The sequence below is a fragment of the Doryrhamphus excisus genome, linkage group LG19, assembly GCF_037039965.1.
Source record: "Doryrhamphus excisus strain RoL-2023G ecotype Guam linkage group LG19, RoL_Dexc_Guam_v1.1, whole genome shotgun sequence".
Lineage (NCBI taxonomy): Eukaryota > Metazoa > Chordata > Actinopteri > Syngnathiformes > Syngnathidae > Doryrhamphus > Doryrhamphus excisus.
In genome coordinates, this window is record NC_136375.1 from 16,057,462 (window position 1) to 16,083,238 (window position 25,777).

The 25,777-nt window shown below is 44.2% G+C and overlaps 2 protein-coding genes and 1 non-coding gene across 6 annotated transcripts; all 3 read left to right on the plus strand.

Annotated features, from left to right (window-relative positions):
- The first annotated feature begins 1,269 nt into the window (after window positions 1-1,269).
- On the plus strand, window positions 1,270-7,895 carry LOC131107586 (uncharacterized). 2 transcript variants are annotated; one of them, XR_013630429.1, is made up of 3 exons: window positions 1,304-1,721; window positions 2,099-2,213; window positions 7,787-7,895. It is a non-coding gene; the product is annotated as an uncharacterized LOC131107586 (transcript). The 2 variants fall into 2 exon arrangements; XR_013630430.1 differs by lacking the exon at window positions 7,787-7,895 and having other exon boundaries at window positions 1,270-1,721; window positions 2,099-2,259.
- LOC144894410 (uncharacterized) lies at window positions 7,890-13,842 on the plus strand. The gene is made up of 2 exons (XM_078799284.1): window positions 7,890-10,220; window positions 10,512-13,842. The coding sequence occupies exons 1-2, from the start codon at window positions 8,207-8,209 to the stop codon at window positions 12,866-12,868; spliced, it is 4,371 nt and encodes a 1,456-aa protein (XP_078655410.1). The 5' UTR covers window positions 7,890-8,206; the 3' UTR covers window positions 12,869-13,842.
- A 1,426-nt stretch (window positions 13,843-15,268) lies between these two features.
- dbpb (D site albumin promoter binding protein b) lies at window positions 15,269-25,643 on the plus strand. Of its 3 annotated transcripts, none has more exons than XM_078799287.1 (6): window positions 15,269-16,785; window positions 16,844-17,527; window positions 17,686-17,906; window positions 19,558-19,989; window positions 22,199-22,464; window positions 23,550-25,643. In XM_078799287.1, the coding sequence occupies exons 3-6, from the start codon at window positions 17,714-17,716 to the stop codon at window positions 23,763-23,765; spliced, it is 1,107 nt and encodes a 368-aa protein (XP_078655413.1). In that variant the 5' UTR covers window positions 15,269-16,785; window positions 16,844-17,527; window positions 17,686-17,713; the 3' UTR covers window positions 23,766-25,643. The 3 variants fall into 3 exon arrangements, with proteins under 3 accessions (XP_078655413.1, XP_078655411.1, XP_078655412.1); XM_078799285.1 differs by having other exon boundaries at window positions 15,271-16,785; window positions 17,639-17,906; XM_078799286.1 differs by having other exon boundaries at window positions 15,271-16,785; window positions 16,847-17,527; window positions 17,639-17,906.
- Window positions 25,644-25,777: the final 134 nt, after the last annotated feature.

Here is a 25,777-nt window from a genome sequence, read left to right on the forward strand (position 1 = left end):
TACTATATTGGATAATAAAGATGTAAAGGTGACTATAGGGGTGTTATTTCATGTCTAGAGGGCTCTAAACATGTGAAACGTTGGATTTAGAAGGTGGTAAACAGGTTTTCTTTGTCTTATTTTCTTTTGTCATGTCTACTATATTGGGTAATAAGGACGTAAACGTGACTATAGGGGTGTTATTTCATGTCTGGAGGGCTCTAATCATGTGAAATGGTGTATTCAGAAGGTGGTAAACAGGTTTTCTTTGTCTTATTTTCTTTTGTTATGTCTATTATAGGGGTGCACGGCGGTCAAGTGGTTAGCGCTTAGTGTTAGTTAGTGTTTCCAGGAGGCTAGTGGGAATGTTGCTCCAGGAGATGGCAGAAGATGGCTTCACTGTCTGGAATTCATGTCCATTTTTGTAAATCCATCCCCAAATGTTCTCCATTGGATGGTCCAAAAGAGTCAGAAGTCCTTAGTGAAGTGTTGAAAAAGCTTGTCATTACCACAAAGACCAGGACCTTCAGTCATGAGCAATATCTCCACATAGCCGGCTGACGTTCGACGCCCCTGCACGACTTGAAGCTCCATTTAGGGAGAAGAAAACGTTCTTCTATCTTTCCTTTCCATGTCCCGTGCTCTCCTTCTCATTCCAAACCTTGAAGGAGACCAGGCCTTTGAAGATGTTTCTTCTCTGGCAGATGATGTCTGATGGGTACTGGACTGCACTCGGCACCAGTACCAACCTTCATTTGGGCCCAGGATGGTCCCGTATCTTGACGGACAGCTAATGGGGACATTTTTGGGGGTCTACCTCTTGACTTTTTACTTCCATGAGCTTCAGGATATTTACGAGAAGTCTGAAATGCCAGAGGCCTTACTAATGCAGCACAACAATCCCACCATGTTCAAAGAGAGAAAGCTTTTTTGCCTTTGCCATCAGGAGATGATGATAGTGTGAATACCGGACGCTACATCACATTCAAACCACATTTTCACCAACATGTTGCCTCTAAAGCAGTCCCAAATGTACATTCTTGATATTTTTCAATTGTTCTTACATTGATATAACATCTCCAAAGGAAACCCACATTTCTAGTATACTTATAGTTTTATTAGTATTCCTTGTAGATTGCCTGACACAATGTGAAAGTATTCCACATCCCAAGGGGACAGGTTTGTTTTTTTCATCACAAAATATTATAGTATTCACTTTTTTTTTTAATTTATAGATTTAGTAAGTGAAGTACATAAATAATACAAGAATAAAAAGCCCTGCTATGGCACAATAGCAGTCAAGTGACCGTTAGCATCGCTGCTGCTACCCGGAAACGTTACAAGGGCCGGAAAGAACCGATGTTTGGGGAGCACACGTCACTCACTTTTTTTTTTTTTACCCCAAATTTCTTAGCGCCCACCATCATTGCCAACATTTTCCGCCGGGTAACTGTTTTGCTAACCATCTTCATTCTCCGTCGTGCTTGAATTGGTATGAGGGAGGACGACGGTGGTATCCGACGGTGTTTATTTGACGGTGCGGAGGGGAGCGGCGGACGCGCTTTAGCCCAGAGCCTCAACGAGCGGCGGTGAAAATGGCTCCGGCTAACCACTGGAAAACAGCACGCAGCAATGGAAGCGAGCGGTAGCTACTTAGCTTGTGGCTAATAGCTAGCTCTCCAGAAGAAGGCGTGACAGGCCTCATCCGCCCGCGACTGTGCTCAGACGCTCTCAGAGCTAAGGTAAACTTATTTTTTTTTTGCCACATAATTGACTTGTGAGTGCAAAGCTAGCGTAGCATCCTAGCTATAGCATGCAAAGTGTTTTATGTGGAGGTTTGGGCTGATGGCTAATGTTAGCATGCCGGACGATGCGAAATTAGCCACACTCCATCGAGCGCGTCTAAATGATGGTGCTTTTTGTGAGGATGGTACAGTAACAAATACGCCCGTCCACTACTTTTTCCCCTTCATTTTCTTTTAATTGCTGCTTTATCCGGATTGAAGCGCCTGCGTTGTTTAGTTGCTTGTATTTAAGGCGCCGCTAATGTTTACACTGTACAGCCAGGGCGATGCTAGTCGTCTAATATGTGCCCGTCTTTCTCTGCCTCTCATTCTAGATTTTGTTGGTGCTTTCCATGACAATGAGAATCGGTCCTCAGTGCGATAAAGTGTCTTTCTCGGTCGCCTGTCGGGGATTCTGCAAAAGCTCAAACGGATCGATTGGAGGAAACGGTAAGAATGGAAGAGGTGAGCAAAAAAACAAAACAAAAAAAAAACACAAAGAAACAAAAAACTACTACTAAAGTGGGTGATTGGAGTGCAGCCAAATTGGCTTTTCGTATTGAGAAGTGGAATATGCAGGAAGGGTCTCATTAAAAGTGACTTTGCATTGTGTGGATGCAGCATTTATGCAACACTTTGCAAATATGCACTGATGCAAGCAAACGTCCTGCTACTGATTGCGCCGTGTGGAGCATCCATAGTATAACTGATATTTCCATTATCTGCTGCACATACACTGATGCCTTGGTAAACATCATTCATAAGTCCCAGGGGGTCCGACTCAAACCAAAGCTAGTTTTCCCTTAGAAAATCATGAAAATCCAGTTCATCAGTTCCAGACACCCAAACATGTTCACACTCAACACATTTTATAGTTTCACATGCACAAAAGAATGTAAACACAATTACAAATGAATGACAACTGATCCTTTTACATCACTTCTGTTTTCCGTCGAGGGAGTGGAAGGAGAGGAGATTGAGAACTTGAACATGAGTTGCACTCATGCCACAAAAGATCTGTGCAGAAACAAACACTGTTGCTCTAAAAATGGCGTAAATAAACCACACCCATTTAGAACGCCAACCAAGCGGGCGAATGCAAATCAAGGCAAACATTTAGCAAAAGTTTGGAATGTTAACCAAAACAACGAGTTAACTTGAGCGGATGTAAACAGAGGTACCACTGTACATATATTCACTGTTGCCCTAAAAATGGCGTAAACAAACCACACCCATTTTGAACGCCAACCAAGCGGGCGAACGCAAATCAAGGCAAAAATTTGGGATGTTAGCCAAAACAACGAGTTAACCTGAGCGGATGTTAACCGAGGTACCACTGTACATATATACACTGTTACTCTAAAAATGCCGTAAATAAACCACACCCATTTTGAACGCCAACCAAGCGGGCGAACACAAATCAAGGCAAAAATTTAGCAAAAATTTGGGATGTTAGCCAAAACAACGAGTTAACCTGAGCGGATGTTAACCGAGGTACCACTGTACATATATACACTGTTACTCTAAAAATGCCGTAAATAAACCACACCCATTTTGAACGCCAACCAAGCGGGCGAACACAAATCAAGGCAAAAATTTAGCAAAAATTTGGGATGTTAACCAAAACAACGAGTTAACCTGAGCGGATGTTAACCGAGGTACCACTGTACATATATACACTGTTGCTCTAAAAATGGCGTAAATAAACCACACCCATTTTGAACGCAAATCAAGGCAAAAATTTAGCAAAAATTTGGGATGTTAACCAAAACAACGAGTTAACCTGAGCGGATGTTAACCGAGGTACCACTGTACATATATACACTGTTGCTCTAAAAATGGCGTAAATAAACCACACCCATTTTGAACGCCAACCAAGCGGGCGAGCGCAAATCAAGGTGAAAATTTAGCAAAAATTTGGGATGTTAACCAAAACAACAATCTAACCTGAGCGGATGTTAACCGAGGTACCACTGTACATATATACACTGTGCAGTGGTGCTTAGTGTAACATCATTAATCTGTTCCAGAAGATGTTCACAAAGAGTGTGAATCTAATTAATCCGTTACAGACCCCCAAAAATTGTTAACACAAAACACTTTGTGTCGACGGTAATAATACTTACCAAACCAATGAATGGACAACTCGTCATTTAACATCACTTTTACCGAGTTTAGCGAAGAGGTAGGAAGAGGCGAATGCTAGGAGGGCAGCGTTTCTGCACGCATGCCACAAACAGAGGTCTGTTAAAGGACTTTTAACATTGACACTTTTCCATTCAAATAACAATGCCACAAACATGACATCAGATTGTTAAATTGCCACACTTCATGGATAGAGAACGGACAATAAAATAAAATAAAATAATAAAAAATAAAGACATTATTTTGGATGCCGAACACAAAGCAAGGCCTGATTTAAAAAAAAAAAAAAAAAAATATATATATATATATATATATATATATGACTGTTAACCAAAACACATGCTAACCGGGGCGGATGTTAACCGAGGCACCACTGTATATTTTGGGCATTTAAACAAGTGAGTGATTGTTTTCAGGGCTTCCATTTAACCTGTTTATTAGTTGCTTCAGTGAAGAAGCGGTCCAACAGTAAAAGGTAAAAGCTGAGCAGCGTGATGACTCTGCTCTCATCTAATCTTCCTAATGGAATAATGAATCCTCTTTTGTCATTTCTGCCCACTAACACCATCCAGTGTTAAAACTATAAAAGCAGTGAAAGGTTGTCTATGAAGAGAATTGAAGCTGCGTTGTTGCTGGTTCATCTTGAGAAATACAGAGCATAGAGTACCCTTTCCTTGCGGCTACACTGATGTCAGATCTTACTAATGAACGTGAGACATTCATGCATCCATTGTCTTTGTGCCTCAATCCAACACAACCACCTCTGGGTAAGTTGTTTTACAATATGAAGTGTTCAGTATGAGTACTAATCCAATGAGGTGGCCAACAAAGTAGTAGTATATCAACGTGGATATGTTTTCTTTTTACCCCACACGCTGCTGTCAAAGGTCAACCACCACGTTCCATGTACAGTACAGGTGGTCGTTGGTTTATGGCGTTCTGTTTTCCACCGTTTTGTGGAACGCGGGCCCATAAACTCATTGAAAAATGTAATTGTGGTCCGTAAGCCCGCAAATCGCTGGACAACTACAAACCCTGGCCAAAATGATGGAATCACCAGTCTCACAGGATGTACATCTAGTTGTTTCATTTGGTGGAGAAAAAAAAAAACAGACCACACACACGGCTCAAAACTAACATTTGAACCTTCCTCTTGTGTTAGGGTCGGCATGACCCGTTTTACATTTGTATGCATAAAAAGAATCACATAACATTTGTTTATTGCATTAAGGATTTTTGACTTTGTCAGGAATACATTTTAAAATAGTTTGGTTGAAATTATGACCACTGTATTGTTAGGGTCGATTTCAACCCGGTTATAATAATATGACTATAAAGCAATATTTTGAGCCACAACTGAGATCATAAGTGTACAGTTAGGCAACACAATGACAACCAGCTCCTCTTCTCATCATGGAAGCTTCAGGGGATTCTCATTTTGACCGTTTTTCCAGTATACCAGCAGAAAAACAAGGTCCAGACGTGTGAGGTGAATTCACTCATTTGATTGGCTGATTTCACATTTATAATTTGGATCATGGAAAGAATGTCAAGAAGTACAGTGAACCAAGATCTGGACCTGTTCTGCTTTTTCATTTCAGTTTATATTAAAATTGTGTTGCTGAAAACAATAACTTTTTCTACCTTTTCTTGACATTAATATTTCTGGGTCAAAATTGACCAAAACACCATAGATGTTTTTTTAGTGATTATACTAAAATGAGAAAATAAATAAAAGTAATTGATTTAAGAGATATGTTCTGTAGCCTTCAGTAATAGCCAGGTAACAAAAGAACCTTCAATTTATGAATATGATTCTTTTGAGGTTCATTTTAGCATTTTTGGAAATTGAAATCAAGGGGTATAGTAACAAAAAAACGCCTACACCAAAAGTATAAAAAGCAACATTTTCATGGATGAGGAAGCCTCAGAAGGTAACCAAGACATGATGGTAACTTATTGTTTTTAGTGTATTTTATAGCTGATTTAATACAAGGGTCAAAACCCACCCGGTAACACAAGAGATGATACCAGAAAGCTAACACAAGAGGAAGGTTAAGAATCAGAGGGGAAAAGAATAAAGTCACTAAATTCGGGGCGGGGGGCTATGGAATCACCTTGTTAATTTTTCTTCCAAAGATGAAATACCTGGACTGGACTTTCCTAGATTCCTGGAGGTTTCTATAATGAATCAAGTATGGATTAATTATGGAGGGAAACAAACAGTATTTAATGAATTTATTTGTGGAATACATCATATACTGATGCTATGTCCAAAGCGAGTAGGAAGAAGCAAAGCTTATTTCACTCCCACCCCTGCATTAAGAAGGTTGATGAAGAGTGCCGTCTGTCACTCATTAAGTCCATGCCTCAGAGACGGCAAGCTTTTATAAAAGCCAGAAAGCAACAAAGTACTAGTGGTGTGGTGAAGTGGTCTTTTGTTGTTGTTGTTGTTTTTTTTTTTCAAGATTCCATCCCTCTGTTTGGTCTGTAGCAGACAGAAAAAGTCGAAAAAAGTCTTTGTTTCCTAAAGCCAGAGCTGCCATTTGAAAAGACTTTACTTTTGTGTCATGTTGTTACCTGAACGTGATCCCAGACTGGTGATTCCATCATTTCTATCAGGGGTTTTAGCGCAACAGAACACCACCTCGTGCAGGATGGAAGAATACAGGATGTACTCGCTCAGCCACACAGAGGAAGGACCCTTATCGCTAAATAGTTCATGTTTTACATTTCATCATGTCTCCCAAGCAGCGGTGTGCTAAAGTCATGGTGAACATCATAAAAAGAGTGGTCTATCTTTTGGTCCCAACTGTGGACTGTGGTGACCATCACGAAAGGGGACCTCTTATGCTCATTTTGGGTGCTTTGTACTGAGTTGTGGACTCGTAGAGCAGCGACACACAATAACCCGCACAAAAAGCTTTCTCGATCGTCCAGATTCTGCCCCTTTTTTCTGCATCGTTTCCACTGACTTTTACTTTTACAGTATGCCCACTCCACTGTGATTGGTCACACTCCGAAGACGTCCTGATACGTAGGTCTGCGTTAACTTAGTGCAGCCCATATAAGGAAGCCTGGATCGCATTCATGTAGAACTTGACATGCAAAGTTACAAGTTGCGACTTCTACGAAAACTCACATCTCAGCGGGGGAATGGAACTTCATAACCCGAGGATCACCTATATTGTGGTATTTTATCACCTTCTATGCCTCATTTATCACGTTTTGTTTCCTCACGTGATGAGAGGCCCATACGCCAGTCAATAACGGCACCCCAGTGGGATGCTTCATTGTCCCCCGCCCTCAGTTGGCGCCACTAGAGGTCTACCGACTTTAAGTACTTCAGCATCGCAGTAGAGGTTATTACTGCAACAAATGTGGCATCTGTAAAGCTGTCACTGACCGCGTTAAGGGAAAGTCTTGCTAAGTAATTGTTTCTTAGTAATCTCAATCTTAATAAATCAATGATTGTAGTGGAATATGGCTATTATTAGTCCAAAAAATATAAAAACAAATATTTATAACACATTTTAGAGCTGCAATAATAATACCGTGGTATTATTGTCCAATGAGTTTCACATGGAATGGTACTTGGAGGGTCTGGAACCAGTTAACCGCCATAAACGAGGGATTACTGTATATTTGTGTCCATTGCCGTTATTTGTAAAAAAAAAAAAAAAGGCGCAATAGTAGAGGTAGAGGTTTTCTGTGGTTGAGTAAACACCCCACGGCGATGCATAGGGTGGAGAATATGCGAGCTTAAGCCCGTTCAAGGTGAGCAAAAGAAGATGAATAAGTTCTGCCGTCAAATCAGTGAGCAAATGTGCCTTCCCTCTATGACATTTATTTTTCTTAACTTTTGTCTTGTCTTTCAGCTTCAGGGTCTTCTTGGCTGAACACAGACGAGGAATCTCACTTAGATGAAGGGAAATGTCAATGCAGTAACTGGCAAAGGACACAAGAGGAAGTCAATTGAGCCATTTTTCAATTTAGCTGAAGATATCCAAAGACACTTTTAAAAAAAAAAAAAAACAAAACACTTTTGAGCTTCCCAGCTGCCCTACTGCTTTTGGGAGTAAATTGTGAGCAGTGGAAGATCGAGAACGAGGGTATCATCGATCCCAGTTCCGTTTTTTTTTTTTTTTAGATTGCCGTGACATCAAAACATTTGCACAAAATCCTCTTTTAGACTCGAGTTGACATTTGACCAGTCTGTGTCGGGAGTCTTCTTGCTGCTTCGAGCACTGGAGGTTTGGCCCTGCACCCCCCGCCCCCCATGTGCATTTGAGTGGGAAATGTTCCAATTTGGAAAATACAATTTGGACATTATAGAGATGTTAAGTGGGCACCAGGCCCACCAGTTCAAAGGTCTCGGTCTAGACCGGCAACTACAGCATCAGCAGCAAGTGCAACTCCACCAGCATCAACTGCAGCAGCAGCAGCAGCAGCAAGCCGAGTCGTCTGGAGCCCTTCTGTCTGGACTTGGCTTGGGACCCCTGCAGGGGTCAAGAGGTAACGCCTTTTCTGATTCTGCCTCCATTTTTGCCAAGATGAGTGCCCCTCCTCCCCCACCTTTACAACAACAGCCTTCCTCATCTCAGAGCTCTCGTTCAAAGTCAAGCAAGATGAGCAGCAGCAGCAGCTCCTCGAGCCATTCCTCAGGCTACCCACAGTTCCTGCGCTCTTTCCACCCGTCTGAGGCAGCACTAGCACAGGAGCAGTTACACCCAGGTGTAGGCCGCTTTGAGCACTTTGCCGGGGGGAGTAGCAGTAGCGCGAGTGCTGGGGGATTAGGAGGATTAGTAACATCAGCACCTCCACCCCCACCTCCTCTGCATCCCGGCCTGTCTGTCCCCCAAGCATCATCTGGCCCCTCCTCGTCTTCCCCTTCCCCTTCAACCTCTGTGGCCACCTCTAACAACCCCCCTAGTAGCAGTGCAGTCAGCTCATTGGGACACCAGCTAGTTGGAGCCCAGTCTGATGCACGGAGCCTTCACCAACAGTTTAGCTGCATGCTAGCTGCTAACCAGTATTTCCTTTCCGGGGTGCCTGCTAATGCTAGCTTAGAGCAGTTTCTCGTTCAGCAGGGTAGCCATAACCACTTGGGGCTCGGTCTAGGTCAGTCGGGCGGGGAGCCCAGCACTAGCCTCGCTCCGCCTCCCGCGCTGCATTCTTCTCACTCGCATAGCCACGCTCAGGCGCAGCAGGCGCCGCAGCAGCCGCCCCAGCAGCAACAGCTTCCGCCTCACACCCTGTCTCATCCTCACTCTCATTCTCATCCTCACCACCCGCTCCACCCCGGCTCCCAGCCCTCCTCGCTGGGCGGTTTTGACTTTCAGGGTATCCCTGTCCTCTCGTCAAATCAAATAGCTACTCTGATGCAGCAGGAAGCAGGTTTGCCGCTCCCCTTGCCACTTCATTTATCCTTGTCAAAGGATGATGGGAAAGCGGAAGGTGCAGGCGGTGGAACTGGTGGTGGTGGTAGTAGTAGCAGTAGGAGGAAGAAAGCGATGGCTGGTTATTTGCCCCAAAGAAAATCCGATAGCACGAGTAACGGCCACAGCGGTAATCCCAGCGCTGCCGGTAACACGGCAGCACTTGGTCACAGTCAGCCCCCGGCTTTAATCGGAACCGGGGTTGGCTTAGCAAATATGGGGGGAGACCCGTCATCCCTTCTTGCCTCTTCATCTTCATCCTCATCAGTAGTTTCTTCCTCCTCCTCCTCCGCCGCTCCCTCTTCCTCTGCTGCCTCAGTACTCGTCGCTAATGATTCTCACCTTTCCAAATCCGATAACCCCAGCTCGATGCAACATAACGCCACCGATTCTGATTCCGAGCCAATTTATAGCTGCGGCGAGTGTGGCAAGAGCTTCCCTCACCTTTCCAGCCTTCGCAGGCATATGCGTATGCATGAGCCAACGGCAGCTGGCACTAGCAAAACCGCCTCTACTGGCCCCAATCCTGTTCACATTAAAAGTCAGTCAGACCCCTCCCTCCCCCATTCGACCCAAGATACTCCTCAGCCCTCGTCCACTTGTTGCCCTAGCCCAGACAAAATATTTCATTGCCCCGAATGTGGCAAAGGCTTTAAGAAAAAAGGACACCTCCTGCAACACGGTGTCTTACATTCTTCAGCCCGCCCCTATGGCTGCTCCACCTGCTCTCGGGCTTTTAATCGTAGAGAGTCACTGACACGGCATGAGAAGATACATGAGGAAAAGCCATTCCGATGTCCTGCCTGTGGTCGTGCCTTCCGCGAGAGCACCTCTCTACTCAACCACGCTGCCTCAGGCACCTGCGGCAAGCCAGGTAGGGGACCTAAACCACGAGGCAGCAAGACAGGAAGCGATGGTGAGGACAGAGTTGGGGGAGGGAGTGGAGGAGGAGGTAACGGAGGAGGGGGAACTTATCCGAGCAATAGGGGGGTCATTTATGGGAAAACTGAGGAAGAGGATGGTGTAATCATTGTTGGGGAAGGAGAGCCAAAATCGGGTTTAGGATGTGATGGTCTGTTTCAGTCTGGAAGGGGAGGGAATTCAAATGACAGGGACAGAACAGATGGTAAATACCCCACTGACTACTCTCGGAATCGTTACACAGGCTACCATGAAGACCACCGTTCTCAAGGTAATCCATCTCCATGCTACTCTGGCGCCTCCCCCTGCGGGAGTGGGATGGCCGGCCCAGCTCTGAGAAAGGCACCCCTGGCCCCAACACTGCATCCGCATTCACAGAGCCACAGCCAGCACCACCACCCTCAGCAACAGCCCCACCTGCCCCTCTCTTCTCTCCTGGATGACTCGGAGGACGATGTCACTAGCTCCGTCAATAACGCAATCTCTGCCATCACGGCCGCCAGTGGCAATAGAGATGATAGGGGAGACATCATAGGAGGTCTACTCGGTGGTCTCGGTCTCGGGCCCGGCCCTCTTGGTTCGCCGTCGACCTCCGGCATGGATAAAAATTTCAGAGGTGGCGGGAATCAGGAGCCTTTGAGCGGCAATCCACAGAATCCTGCCGCTAAGCCCAAACGTCCCCGCAAACCCCGAGCCAAGAAAGATCCAGCGGCCGACGGGCAGCCCCCTAAACGTAGGCAGTACACTCCCAGGATGGGAACCAGCGGGCTCCCCCGCACTCACCTCTGTAGCGTCTGCGGCAAGGGTTTTGCACGTCGCGAAACCCTCCGCAGGCACGATCGCATCCACACTGGCGAAAAGCCTCACCACTGCACCGTTTGTGGGAAATATTTCCGAGAGGCTTTCCACCTTAGCAAGCATCAGACGGTCCACTCCGGGGCAAAGAATTACAAATGCAGCATCTGTGGCAAGGAGTTTGGTTACTCCCAGAGCCTCAGGAGGCACAGCAAACTCCACCAGAAAGGGGAGATGGAAGAGGTGCCCACGACGCCAGCTCCCGAGAACCTCAACAGCTTTAATCCAAACCCTCAGTGCAGCGTGACCCAAGACGGGAGCCAGAACCAAGTACCGAGCACCTCCTCCTATTACTCGTACCCGCAAGACGTCAAGCCTCAAGACACCCACCCCCCGCCGCAGACCCAGCCTCCGCCACACTCACAGCCGCCTCCTCGCCTGTACACCTGCGCCATATGCTGGAAGTCCTTCCGCCATCACTTCCACTTGACCGCTCATCACCAGACGGTTCACGAAGGCGGCGGCGAAAAGCATTTCTGCTGCGACGTGTGCGGGAAAGCCTTTGCTTACGCAAACAGCCTGACCCGACACAGGCATTCCCAGCACGGGATCACCCGCACGGAACCGGCAAACCCTCAGGAGGGCAGCAGCGGGGCCGGAGACAACCGGGGAGGCGGCGACGTTAACCAGTCGGCGTCGGAGAGCGAGGCCGCCACCAACGCTCTGCTGCAGATGGCCCCTTCCACCGAAGGCCACGGCCCTCCGAGTCTAAATGTCGTCACTCATAGCCACCCGCAAGCACCCCCGCAGGCGCCGGCCGGTTACTCCCCCCTCTTCTATGACGCCACGACGGCCCATTCCTCATCGTCCAGCGCCCCCTCTTACTCGCAGCCCCTGCCCCCCAACTCCACCATCATGCCCCCTCACCACCCGCACTCCCCAGCCGGGGTGAAAGGAGAGCACATATATCCGGCCGGATCCCGCAGCCGTACGCTTCACACCACCGCCCCGTTCCAGCCCCTCACGGAACTGCCCTCCACCGAACATCACCATCTGCATCATCATCTTCATCACCCCCACCATCATCCTCATCATCAGCCAGGCGCCCAGCCCCACCAACACCTTGACTGCAGCAACCAGTTGACACACCACGAAATCAGACGGCACAAGAAGAAAAAAAAAAAGTCTGCTAGGAGAGATTGGAGGGGAAATAAGTACGAGTCCCAAGACTTAGTCAGCCGCAAGAAGAGAAAGATCAGTTGTACAGTGAGAGGGGGGCACTTGAACAGAAAGCAAGGCTCTCTTCGCTTGACAATTAGACGGGGAGAAGGATCCAGTGGCGGCGGGTATAAGCTTGTCAACACTGGGGGAGTGAAGGTTCAGATCCTGTCTTGCCTAAAGGTTCCCGTCAAGCGTTTTGGCTGTCCCATATGTCCCAATTCAGTGTTCTCCCGCAAAGCGGGACTGCTAGTCCACTTGGCGGTCAGACACCCGCAAAAGGCCACCACCAGGCTGGAGCGACTCCAGTGCAGCGTCTGCGGGAAGCGCTCTCACAGGCCCATGGCCGCTTTCGTCCATCGGGCCACTCACCGCGCCAGAGGGACCTTCTCCTGCCGGCGCTGCCCGGCCCGCTTCTGGAACGCTATGCTTCTCCAAAGGCACAAGGGGTCCTGCCGCCACGTGGCCAAGGCGGCGCGGCAGGGCGACGCCAAGAGGATGAAGCCGTTCAAGAGGCCGGGAGAGAGACAGACCCGAGACGGTCAGAGCGACGTCACGTACCACCTGCTGGGATCGTATAGATACTGAGGACGCTGGCGTGGGATGGCGAAGAGAAGAAAAAAAGGAATCTGCCGAGTGTGGTAACAACTACTGTAGAGCATCACGTGAAAATCACCTGCAATTCTTCCAGATTCTTTTGGAATGTGTTTGAAAGATGCGACTGTTTTCCATAGGATGACTAACCCTTAAGTGCATTGACACTACGCTTGGTTTTAGATGACAATGTTAGCTGCACCCCCGACCCCCCCCCTCGCCCTCTCCCATAGCGTCTCTTGCTGTATGATAACGTGTGTCTCTGCTGTGTACTTCGTCTTGTTCATGTAGCGGCCCCGAGGACTTTTCATACTGTATGTAAAGTGCTTTTCTTAGGAGTAGGGACTTTGGGACTAAGACATTTGTTGTCGGTGCATGTTTGTTCTCTGCTCCACCTTTTTTGCCGAGGTGATTGACATGTGACGGCTTCTTCGAGTATATCCCAGACCTTTTGTAGTGTCTATTTGATTTCAGAGTATATTCCCTAGTGATTATAATCACCTTTATAGATACAAACGTGGATTGGTAAAATTAGTAGAAAGGGTCTCTCCTGCCAAAACGAAGCCTTGCTTTTAACGTTCACGTCGTTTTCTTTCACATTTTCTTAGCTTTTTGTACCAAGAGATCTACTGTAGAACACAACGCTCTCTCTCATCTTCTTTCTATGCTCTTTTTAGCAGTGATGATTTCTACAGTGCTCCACGTTGTGTTGATGACAAGGACCTATTGGACTCTTCCATGTATTTATCTACCTAACCCTCTCAGCCCCCCCAACCTTCTTGGTGTGTGCCGACTTGCAATCATAACCCTTTCTTTTCTTCTAAAGAAACACCTTCATTTCCTCACATATCACACCTTGCTTTTTTTTCTTCTAAAGAAAAAAAATATACTTTTAGTAGATTTTTATCACTTTATTTACTGAAAGCCAGTAGTTGATTATATTTGAAATGAATAAACCTTGAGTGTAATACTTTGGTTTTTCCTTTCTTGATCATGTCGGGGGGTGCGTTTTGAACACGACGGCATCCTTTCTCATCTTTACAAACGTCCGGCCACTAGACCACTCGGGGCGTTCTACCGTACGTGACTTCGATGACATGTTATCACCAATGTACCTGTTACTACATGCTCACAGCACGGATAGAAAACTGCTTTTTTTTTAATAGCCGCCTTTGAAATGTGACTTCAGGTGCGGCATGGTTTTTGCACCACACTCTTTTTATCCAATCAAACGAAAAAATCTTTTATTTGTTTGCAAATGGTGTTTTTTTTCTCTCTCTGTAGGCTAGCTAGCGTATTATGCAGTAATAATGGAGTGTTGCCGTCTGAGCCGGGGAATGTGTCTCCTAAGGACAGCTTGCCATTGGCTGCGGCCACCCACATCCTATCTCAAATGGATGGATGCATTAAAATGCGTAAGAACACCACAGGTTCCCCAACACTTGGCTTTATATGTCGTCCCTGAGAGGAATGGAGTGATGCTGTGTTGTTCCAGCTCCACCAGGTGGCAGTAAAGCACACGTGATCCGGTCACAGAGGGCCAGACTGGAGTAGGACCGGTCTGGTGTTTGTGTAGCACTCTCGGAAGGGACCGAGAACGCCGGAGCAGCAGTGATCACGTGAGCCTCATCGCCACCAATAGAAGCTGCCGTGGGGGTTTAAAAACAGCGCCGCCAAGCGGTGAGTTTGTCTTGAGAGAAATACCTTTTACCCTTTTTGTATGTCCACGGTTCATATTCTAGGCAGGATAAAATGTGTGGAATGACGCTCCGAATATTTCAACTTTCTACTTAGTCTTTGACATACATGATATTATGAAAATAATAGTATATTTGGACATTAATACAGTGTTAGGACTATTAAAGAATGACATTATTCTTCCATACCGCCAACTAAAATGGCATTTGTCCTCATAATATTACAAGTTGTTGCTGACTATTTGGACTTTGATCTTGTAAAAGTACTTTTCCCATTTCTGCTAATTTTTTTTCAATTTTCCAACCATTTCAACATCCTTCTTGTTATAATATTCTGACTTTATTCCCATCATATTCGGACTTTATTACCATGGTTAACCCAATTTTCCAAAAATGACAGTTTGATTTATTTTTGTATCCCATAATACAGTATTGGTACTACTCAAAAATGTTTTCATTTTTTATTTAATATTTCAATTTTATGCCACCATAGTGACAGTTTTCCTCCTAATAACCTTAGTTTATTATGACAAACGTTTTGCTTCATATTTGGACTTCGGTCCAAATTTACAAAATTACAATTTTGAGTATGGTGATGTTGGGTATAGGGGATATTGGAAGTGTGGTATCATGATATTTGGGCTAGTGATAGTAGGTATAGTGATATTGGGTATGATGATATTACGTATAGTGATATTTGGTATCGTGATATTTGGTATCGTGATATTTGGTATCGTGATATTTGGTATAGTGATATTTGGTATTGTGATATTTTGTATTGTGATATTAGGTGTAGTGATATTGGGTATAATGATATTGGAAGCGTGGTATAATGATATTGGGTATAGTGATATTGGAAGTGTGGTATAATGATATTGGGTATAGTGATATTAGGTATAGTGATATTGGAAGCGTGGTATAATGATATTGGGTATAATGATATTTGGTATAGTGATATTGTACACGATGATATGGGGTATGGTGATATCAGGTATGGTGATGTTGGCTGTAGTGATATTGGAAGTGTGGTATAATGATATTTTGGGTAGTGATATTAGGTATAGTGATATTGGGTATGGTGATATTAGGTATAGTTATTTTAGGTATAATGATATTTGGTATTGTGATATTAGGTATAATGATATTGGAAGTGTGGTATAGTGATATTGGAAGTGTAGTATAGTGATATTTGGTATAGTGATATTGTATAGGGTGATATGGGTATGGTGATGTTGGGTGTAGTGATATTGGAAGTATGGGTATATTGATATTGGGTATGGTGATGTCTGATATGGTGACATGGGGTATAGTGATATTGGGTATGCTGATATCAGGTATAGTGATATAGAGTATGCTGACATCAGGTATAGTAATATAGGGTATAGGGTATGGTGATATCGGCTAGAAGATGCATGGATGGACGTAAAAGTACAAATAGACATTGATTACAAGATGACTTGCCCTTCCATGATTACATTTGCTTTTGTCTGAAATAATCTCATTTTTGTTTTTTCCTTTATTCTTTTATTATTGTTATACACACACACCATCTCTTTCAGCTATTTCATGTATTTCCCCCTCTCATATTTGGTGAGTATACAGTATACTTCTCATGTAGAGACAAATCCTGCCCATGTGCTATGTATTGTGTTTTATAACCTCCTCACGTACTGTAGTACAGTGTACGGCCATCACTGCTAGAAGTACACACAATGTTTGCACAGTTTAGAGAAAGTAAAAACAGAAGAACGGGCAAAAGGCAAATACTGCCAAATAACATGATATATATCTAAAGGTGTTCTTCGATAATGAAATATAGTTATCTTGCATTGAAGCGGCAAGTCACGTGCGTGCGCATACTGTAAATGATTCCCCGCCAAGTGGCTCCAAGCCTGTCAAAGTGTTTACTCCTCCACTTGAGCACATCCGTCTCTGAGAAGTTGGATTCCTGTGGCGGGCGCGCTGTTTTGCATGTGCTCGGCTTTTTTTTTTCCTGTTTCCAGCTCTGCTCTCACGCGGCACTAGCATGCACGGAGGAAATCCGAGTGGGCGGGCCTCGCCGACCTACTTCTGTCCAATGGGCGCTCGCCGCTGCTGCTCTCCGGCCAATGGGGCGCGAGAGCCTCCGAGCAGACGAGGCTCGGCTCGGCTTGGCTGCGTGCTCGGTACACGTGAGGCTGGGGCGCCTATTGTACACCGGGAGGCAACGTGTTGGTGCGTTCAAGTTCCCTGGGAGAAAAATCCACCGGACTCACGTTTTCTTTTGCTTTAGCAGGGAACTCCCTTTACAGTGTGAGCCAACTAAAAGGAGGTGGGCATGAAAAATGGGTTTGTGGAGGTTAAAAGAAAGCCCGTGTTATTGCTGCACTGTAAACAAACAAGAGGACAAGTGACAGCCGTCTCCCCCCCTCGAGGTGTGGCACGAGAGTGGGCGTGTCTCATAAATAATACCACGCAGGGCTGGCTTAACCCCGCCCCGTTTCTCTCCGCTCCTGTGCCCGTGTGACGTCGCTTGAGCCACCCGTGTCCGTTCCATCTGAGCTTCCTAGAGGAGAGGACACGGCCGGACACACGCGCATTCACGCGCACACACGCGGATGCAAATGAGCAAAAAAAGTCCAGCCAGAGAAGAAGGAAGAAACGACCCCGCCCACTCCACGCCGTCCCTCCTCCCACCTTCCCCGCCACGGACAAGTCAGCTCGAGCACAGCAGAGAAGAAACATCAACTTGTCATTTCTACCACCGAAGCTAACACCGAAGCTTTTCCTTTATTCGTCTCTTTTTATTTGGCCTCAATTTCCTGTGGATAACATTCTACTTTTTCCTCGCCCTTTTTGGCGCATTTTTATTTCTCGCTCTCTTTTTTTTTTTGCTTAGTTTTTCCTCCCACGGAGGAGTGCAATGGAATACTTGGAAGCCAGGAAATAAAGGGCGCCTACTTGTCATCGCATAAAGGTAATGGTGTACTTTTTTACTCTATACGCTGTAATACTGTATAACATGTACACTGGCAGCACTATAAACACCCCCCCCCCCTTCTCCCCCCCCCCCTCCGGGCATGCACAGTCATCCGAACTCTTATTGGCCAAACCGCCCCCACCCCCACCCTACAGGTGTCTCACCCCCACCGTGTGGTCCAGGATGTCCAGGCAGCTCACCCAGCAGCTTCCCACCCCGGACTTGCCTGCCGGCGCCAGCCCCCAGTTTGGAACTTGCACCCAGCCCGCCGGCACTCTCACAGGGGGGCACCTCGGCTCCATGGCGGGGCTCAAGTCCCTCCTGCAGCACCCCATGAAGGGGGACCAGAGGCTGAGGAGCCCCTGTGATATCAAAGGTGGGCCGATGTGAGCGTGCATGAAATGATAATCACAGCGACACACAACCAATCCCATGCTGAGCCGTGACCCCCCCGTGACCCCGACCTTGGATTATAATCCCTCTGCAATCAGACAATGCAAACACATTGTATTGTATTATTATTATTATTATTAGCGCGTTATGTATGTCAGATGATAGCACACATTCATGGGTTCTGGTTCTGCTAATTCGGCAACTCACTCGCCATCTGCTCCATCTGTGTGCGAGAGACGTCTTTTTTTCTCTTTCTCATGGAAACACTCGGGACTATGCTATCATCGCCAGCTTTCCATCCGCTTCAGGATCACACCTGTCATCCTGTGCATTTCAAAATAAGGGCCTTTTTTTTTCCAGAAAATGAGGGACATTACATTTTCCAGAACATCATGGCCATTTTCCATAATATAGTATTTTCCAGAAAATAAGGGACATTTTTCAGAATATAAGCCATATTTTCCGGAAAACAAGGCATATATTAATTTTCCAGAAAATGCGGGACATTTTTCAAAATATAAGACATATTTTCCAAGAAATAAGTGACATTAAATAGAAATAAAATAGGGGGCGTTCTCCAGAAAATGAGGGACGTTACATTTCCAAAAAATAGGGGGCATTTTCTAAAATATTAGGTGAATTTTCCAGAAAATATCAGACTTTACAATTCTAGAAAATAAGGGACATTAATTATTAGGAAAACAGGGGGCATTTCTCAGAAAGCGAAGGACATTACATTTGCAGAAAATAAGGGATATTCCATTTCTAGAAAATAGGGGTAATTTTCCAGAAAGTGAGGGACTTTAAATTTCCAGAAAACGGGACATTTTCCAGAAAATAATGGACAATACATTTCCAGAAAATAGGGGGCATTTTCCAGAAAATAAGGGACATTAAATTTCCAGAAAACGGGGGGCATTTTCCAGAAAATAAGGGACATTAAATTTCCAGAAAACGGGGGACATTTTCCCGAAAATAAGGGACATTACATTTCCAGAAAATAGGGGGCATTTTCCCGAAAATAAGGGACATTCAATTTCCAGAAAATAAGGGACAATACATTTCCAGAAAATATGGGCAATTTTCCAGAAAATAAGGGGCATTCAATTTCCAAAAAAATTGGGCAATTTTCCAGAAAATAAGGGCGTTACATTTCCCCAAAAATTGGGCCATTTTCCAGAAAGTGTGACAATAAATTTCCAGATAATATGGCCAATTTTCCAGAAAATGTGTGACAATAAATTTCCAGAAAATAGGGGCCGTTTGGGGTTAGCTCTTGGTGGAAGCATGACTTCCACAATCATCTCCAGCTTTGCTGGTAGGCAGGAATACCAGATGAAAGAAAGCCAAGTGACATTTTCCTTTTGGAGAAAGGCGCTGGAAGCTAAACCCAGCTAGCAAAGAAGGGGCGGTCCTTGCCAAGCAGAATACTTTTTCAGGTGGCGTAGAAAGTTTGACAAGGGTGTGGTTTTGTGTGGCCGCTAATAAAGGCCACTCCATTCCATACTGAGGCTAATGGATGCTGCAGTACTGGCTGCAACCAGCAGAGGCACCGTCGGCTGAGATGTTTGGAAATAGGAGTTGAGAAACGCGTGTCATTTTTACTAAGAGTTGTGTCCCCTTCTTTTGATTAGACAAGGAGCGAGCTATGGACCTGGATGAGGATTCCTTGGGGGTGTGCCCCATGAGGAACGCAGCCGGAATAAACGGCAGCGGGGGCTGCAACGGTGCTAGCGGAAGCGGGAATTTCAACCAGTTCCTGGGGCCTCTCTTGTGGGATCGCACCCTGGCGGCCGACGGGGGCCTTTTCCAGCTGCAGTACATGGACTTGGAGGAGTTCCTGACCGAAAACGGAATGGGCAACATGCACAACAACAACAGCTCCAGTTCGGCCCAGATCCCCTCCCAGAGCTCCCAGTCGGCCGTGCCCAACCAGAGCTCCCAGTGCCTGCCGCCCTCGTCTCCGCCCGGCTCTTCATCCTCATCGCCCTCGTCTTCTCCGTCTCTTCTGGGTTTGGAGGTGGCCCAGCCTCAGAGCCTCACAGGATCTGGCGACTGTCTGCACGGTGAGTTCACTGACACCAACAAAGACGTCTCCCGGAGCTTCCTGACCAGCACAGAGGGCTCTGTGACGCTTGTGATGTTCCCACAGGCTAGTGAGTCAGCATTTAAACAGTTTAAAAGAGGATAAAAGCACAGCCACAAAGCAGTGCTGTGTCCTCCACGATGCTTCCCGGATAGGAATATCAGGACTCGGCTTCACTTTTGCATGTGATCAACGTTCCTCAGCGTCAGGAACGCAGTCGGCATTCAATCCCGGCCAATTATTAATAAGCACCGAGCCGGGGCGGTCAAAACAAGCGCGCGAGAGCACGAGACTCCGATAGAGAGAGAGAGAGAGAGAGCAGCGCGTGGAGCGTTTATGGCTGCGTGTCTTTAAATCTCTCTTCACTTCACACGCCACGGCCATGTGCACGCGCCGCTACACGTGCTCGGGCTGTCTGAGATCAACTGGAGGCGGAGCCAGGAGACATGTGGGAGGAGCCCCACGGGGAAGGGGACGGGAGGGGAGGCAGGCTTGTGTGCAGGGAGAGTCACATGACGTGTGATCACCAATGAATAACGCCTGCACTGTTTATCGTTGAATTGAATGACTTTAGCAGGTTTAAGCATTTTAAATCGGTTATTTGATCATTTTTATGTAATAATGCTTCCAATTTCATGGCTTCACGCTTTTTCAAACCTGTAGTCGTCAATCAGTCATGCATGTTTGGGCTTGAATAGAGTCTATTATTAGTCATAAATGAACATGTCAAAAGCAGGGCTGTCAAACGCAATGGCACAGCGGACACTGGACTAGTTCAAGCACTGCCCCCATTCATCTACTCTCGGGAACACATTTACAGCAACACACACGATCGCAATTCTTATTTATGTCTTATTTTCTCTTATGATATTAGGTAATAGAAGTTTAAAGGTGACTATAGGGGTGTTATTTCATATTTAGAGGGCTCTAATCGTGTTAAAAAAGTGTATTTAGAATGTTGTAACTCGATTTTACATGTCTTATATGTCTTATTTTCTCTTATATCTACTATTTTGGGTAATAGGAGTGTGAAGGTGACTATAGGGGTGTTATTTCATGTTTACAGGGCTCTAATCATGTTAAAAAAGTGTATTTAGAATGTTGTAACTAGGTTTTCCATGTCTTATATGTCTTATTTTCTCTTATGATATCTACTATTTTGGGTAATAGGAGTGTAAAGGTGACTATAGGGGTGTTATTTCATATTTAGAGGGCTCTAATCATGTTAAAAAAGTGTATTTAGAATGTTGTAACTCGATTTTACATGTCTCATATGTCTTATTTTCTCTTATGATAACTACTATTTTGGGTAATAGGAGTGTAAAGGTGACTGTAGGGGTGTTATTTCATGTCTAGAGGGCTCTAATCATGTCAAAAAGCGTATTTAGAATGTTGGAACCAGGTTTTCCATGTCTTATTTTCTCTTATGATATCTACTATTTTGAATAATAGGAGTGTAAAGGATGACTATAGGGATGTTATTTCATGTCTAGACGGCTCTAATCATATCAAAAAGCATATTTAAAAGGTGGTAAACCCATTGGGAAAAATATTTCCAAAATATAAAATTTCAAAATTTTTATTTATTAGTATTTTTTAATATGATATATTTTGTAATTATTTTATCAATTTTGGATTGAAATATAAATATGTGAAAAAAGATTTGATGTAGGAAAGCGGCGTGAAGCTGTGACTTGTTAGGAAGCGGTGAGTAGCTGGAAAAGACGTTCCAAAAAACCAAAACATAGCAGCGTCTGCCGATCACATCATCATCATCATCATCAACGACTGCTCCGTTTTAGCATCGGAGGCGGTGTGGAGCGTGTGGAATGTGGAAGCGTCAGGATGGAGCAGTTTTACGCCGTGATAACGCGCCACACGCCGCCAGCGGTAGATGCGCTATCATGGCCATTAGCAGCTATTATACTTTGTTTCCCATAGAACGCCTATCATGCACTATCAATAACTATCATTTTATAAAGCTGGCTTCATTCAAAATTTCATTCAAATGCACTATTATTAATAATTGGTGAAAGAAATGTATGATTTTTCTTTTGAATCTTGTTATGATTTGATTTGTCAGGCCTTGGTGCCACATAGAAAGCAGCAGTGTGCCCCCTGGTGGTGGTGCTGGTGTACCGTAGACCAGTAAAGTGACTCCAACTCCAACTCTGACTCTTTGACTGCAGGGAGCCAGACGAGTATGAACGACTCCTGTGAGTCCCCGTCCTCCTCCTCCTCCCCGTCCTCCTCCTGCCCCCCCCTGCTGACGCCCACCGGCAGCGGGCCGGACGGGATGGGGATGTTCGACATGGACCCCTCGGACATCATTCTGTCCAACGGGCCCGGCCAGCAGAACTTCGACCCCAGGAGGCAGTCCTTCAGCGAGGAGGAGCTCAAGCCGCAGCCCATGGTCAAGAAGGCGCGCAAGATCCTGGTACCGGATAACATGAAAGTGAGCATATTTACATTTTTTCCCTTTCTCGTGCCTGATAACACATACTGTATGATAGTTATGTATCTTATGACTGGAAGTACTGGAACAGCGCTCAATGAAAGTAAGGCATCAAACTATAAACAAATATATTATATTAAACATATTTAATATATTAAATATACAATAATAATATTTGTTTAGTATATTTAATATATTTATATTTACAGTATATTTAATATAAACATACATATATTCAATATAATATATTTAAATATATTAAATACACTAAACAAATATTACCTCTGAACATATTAAGTGATTTACAACAGTAACAATAATAATATTTGTTTAGTGTATTTAATACATTTATATTTATAGTATATTTAATATATTTAAATTATTTTAAATTATATTAAATATACTATATATTATATTAAATATAATATATATTATATTAAATATACTATATTATATTGAATATATTTAATATAATATGTTTAAATATATTAAATATACTAAACAAATATTACCTCTGAATATATCATTAAGTGATTTACAATAACAATATTTGTTTAGTATATTTAATATATTTATAGGATATTTAATAAAGTTAAACACATTATATTAAATATAATATAATATATTTATATTTATAGGATATTTAATATATTTAAACATATTATATTAAATATACCATATTTAATATAATATATTTATAGTACATTTAATATATTTAAACATATATTAAATATGATATATTTAATATAATATTATATATTTAAATATATAAAATATAGTAAACAAATATTATTGTTATTGTTGTTGTAAATCACTTTATTATATGTTCAGAGGTACGTGACATCTATTGAAATATTAATCAATTGTAGTTTCCAGTGACTTCAATGACAATCACAGCGGAGTGGGAGTGGGGTGGCGGGTGGGTGGAATAAATGAAAGGAAGTACAGCTGGAATAGGTGCAGATTGCGGAAGATCTAGCAAGCATTGTGTGTAGCTGCTCTATAGGAGTCAATACAAACTCCTTGAAGTACTGTATATGAGAGGAAGTCAAAGTAACCACAAGTTTTGTGTGTGTGTGTGCTAGGATGAGAAGTACTGGAGCAGGCGGTACAAAAACAACGAGGCGGCCAAACGCTCCCGAGACGCCCGCCGCCTGAAGGAGAACCAAATATCGGTGCGCGCCGCCTTCTTGGAGCGGGAGAACGCCGCCCTGCGACAGGAAGTGGCAGAGATGCGCAAAGAACTGGGGCGCTGCCGCAGCATCCTTAGCAAATACGAGAACCGTCTGGCCGACCAGTGATGAGGACGACGACGATGAAGGGGCGCCAAAGCAACGGAATAGAAACATAAGCTGAAAGATTCTTTCTTCTGAAGACTTGAGGAGGATGGACAATGATGATGATGATGATGATGAATGTATGAGGATGAGGATGAAGCTCAGGTGTTTTCTTCTTCTTGTTCGTGTTTGTTGAGCTCTTAAAGGTGACGGACGGAGAGAATCATTGACAGACGTGACTTTTAAGGCTTTTGCTATTGGAGAATTGTATATTTTTATAATACTTGTGAACAATGTAGAAGGAGACTAGACATTTGGAGAATCATTTTGTATATTTTCTACATGAGGAGACGCCGGAGTGGCTGGCGAGGACGGGCGTGTAACACGTTAGGAAGGTTTGTGTAAAATAGATGATCTTCACCTGCTAGACTTCCACTTTGTTCCGCGTTTGACTTCCGAACTCCACACAGAAGCACTTTCACCTTCTTTATCCTCTTTTCGTGTCGCCACGCCCGCACATGTCCCGTGCGGCGTTTCGGTTATTAGAAGTTGTGTAAACATCAACCCCCCCCCCTCCCACGCCTTTAACTTCCTTCTTGTCCGAGCCTCACATCTTCTACTTTCTACTTCATTCCTTCCTTTAGCAGCCGGACTCCACGCTACTGCAGTATTCCCCTGTTGTACTACATAAATATACTACTATGCTTTGTCATCACCCCCCCCCCCCCCGCAACCTGCCGAGACAATCACCAGATGAGCTACAATGATAAGATCCTTCCCACAGATGTGGTATATTCATATAGAATAACAGGGTTTTGATGTGCAATTTCATTCTTTTCATGTCATTGCAAATTAAATAATTAGCATGACTTTCACATGGGAAACATATGCTTATTATAAATCTAATAAATATATATCTATATTTAACACTAATGGGCCACTTATTACCAGGATTACAAATATTTTTGATAAATATATCATCAAATAATTAGCACTTTAGGACCTTTCTGATGATATATTTGAATAATATAATGCTAAACAGTCCATGTTTTAAATACGTTTGTATGAATAATTAGCACATTACAAGACACTGACTTTAAAAACTATTATTTTGATGAATAATATGCTAAATTACTTTTTTTTTTACATTAAAGCGATTCCTAATGTGCTAATTGTTCTCATTATGTTATTATTATTATTATTATTATTGTTATACAGTATACAAGACTTCCACTTTAGGAACTTTTTAAAACATATTTTTTTAAATAACCACAAAAACAGAGAGATGTCAAAGAAAGGCTTCACTACACATCTTAAAATAAGGTGAAAGATTCCAACAAGTACTTAAATATGTAAAAGGTACAAGTATTACAGCGGTTGTATACTACAGTATTTCCCTCAATGTGTCATACTGAAATCCCAAATATTTCCAAAGTACTTTACTACTGTACCCCCAAAGATACTCATACACACAGAGTAAGGAATACTCAGTAGTACTGCTAAATCCTCTTCTGGTGAGAATGACTGTTGTTCTTCTATGACGATGCTCCACCTTGATACAACCTTCCCTCCTGTGACCTCTGCCAAGGACATCAAGGACTGGAGTCCTCTCCTCACGACCCCGCTGGACTATGCACGCCATCGCCATCGTCCTTTTCTTGATTTCTTTCTTGACCTCCTTATCGCCGCCCGGAAACCTGATGTTTGCTCTCGCTTCCTAATATCCTCCCAGATGTGCTTGGTGATGAATCTATAGACTAACTCTAAGTGATGTACATCTACCCCCCCACCCCCGCCCCCCCCCCCATCGTGACATGGGTGGGCTCCACGCTGTCCAAGCCACCATGTGCTGCTTCTATGGATGTACTCCCTACAAAATACCAATAAAAGAGTCTTCTCTTTTTCCAGTTTTCAGCTTTTTAGTCCTCTCCTGACAAACCATGTGACCCTGCAACATGGGTCACCAACATGCGGCACAGGGGGAATGAAACACTCCTATAGTCACCTACACATTCCCATTACCCAATATTCTAGAC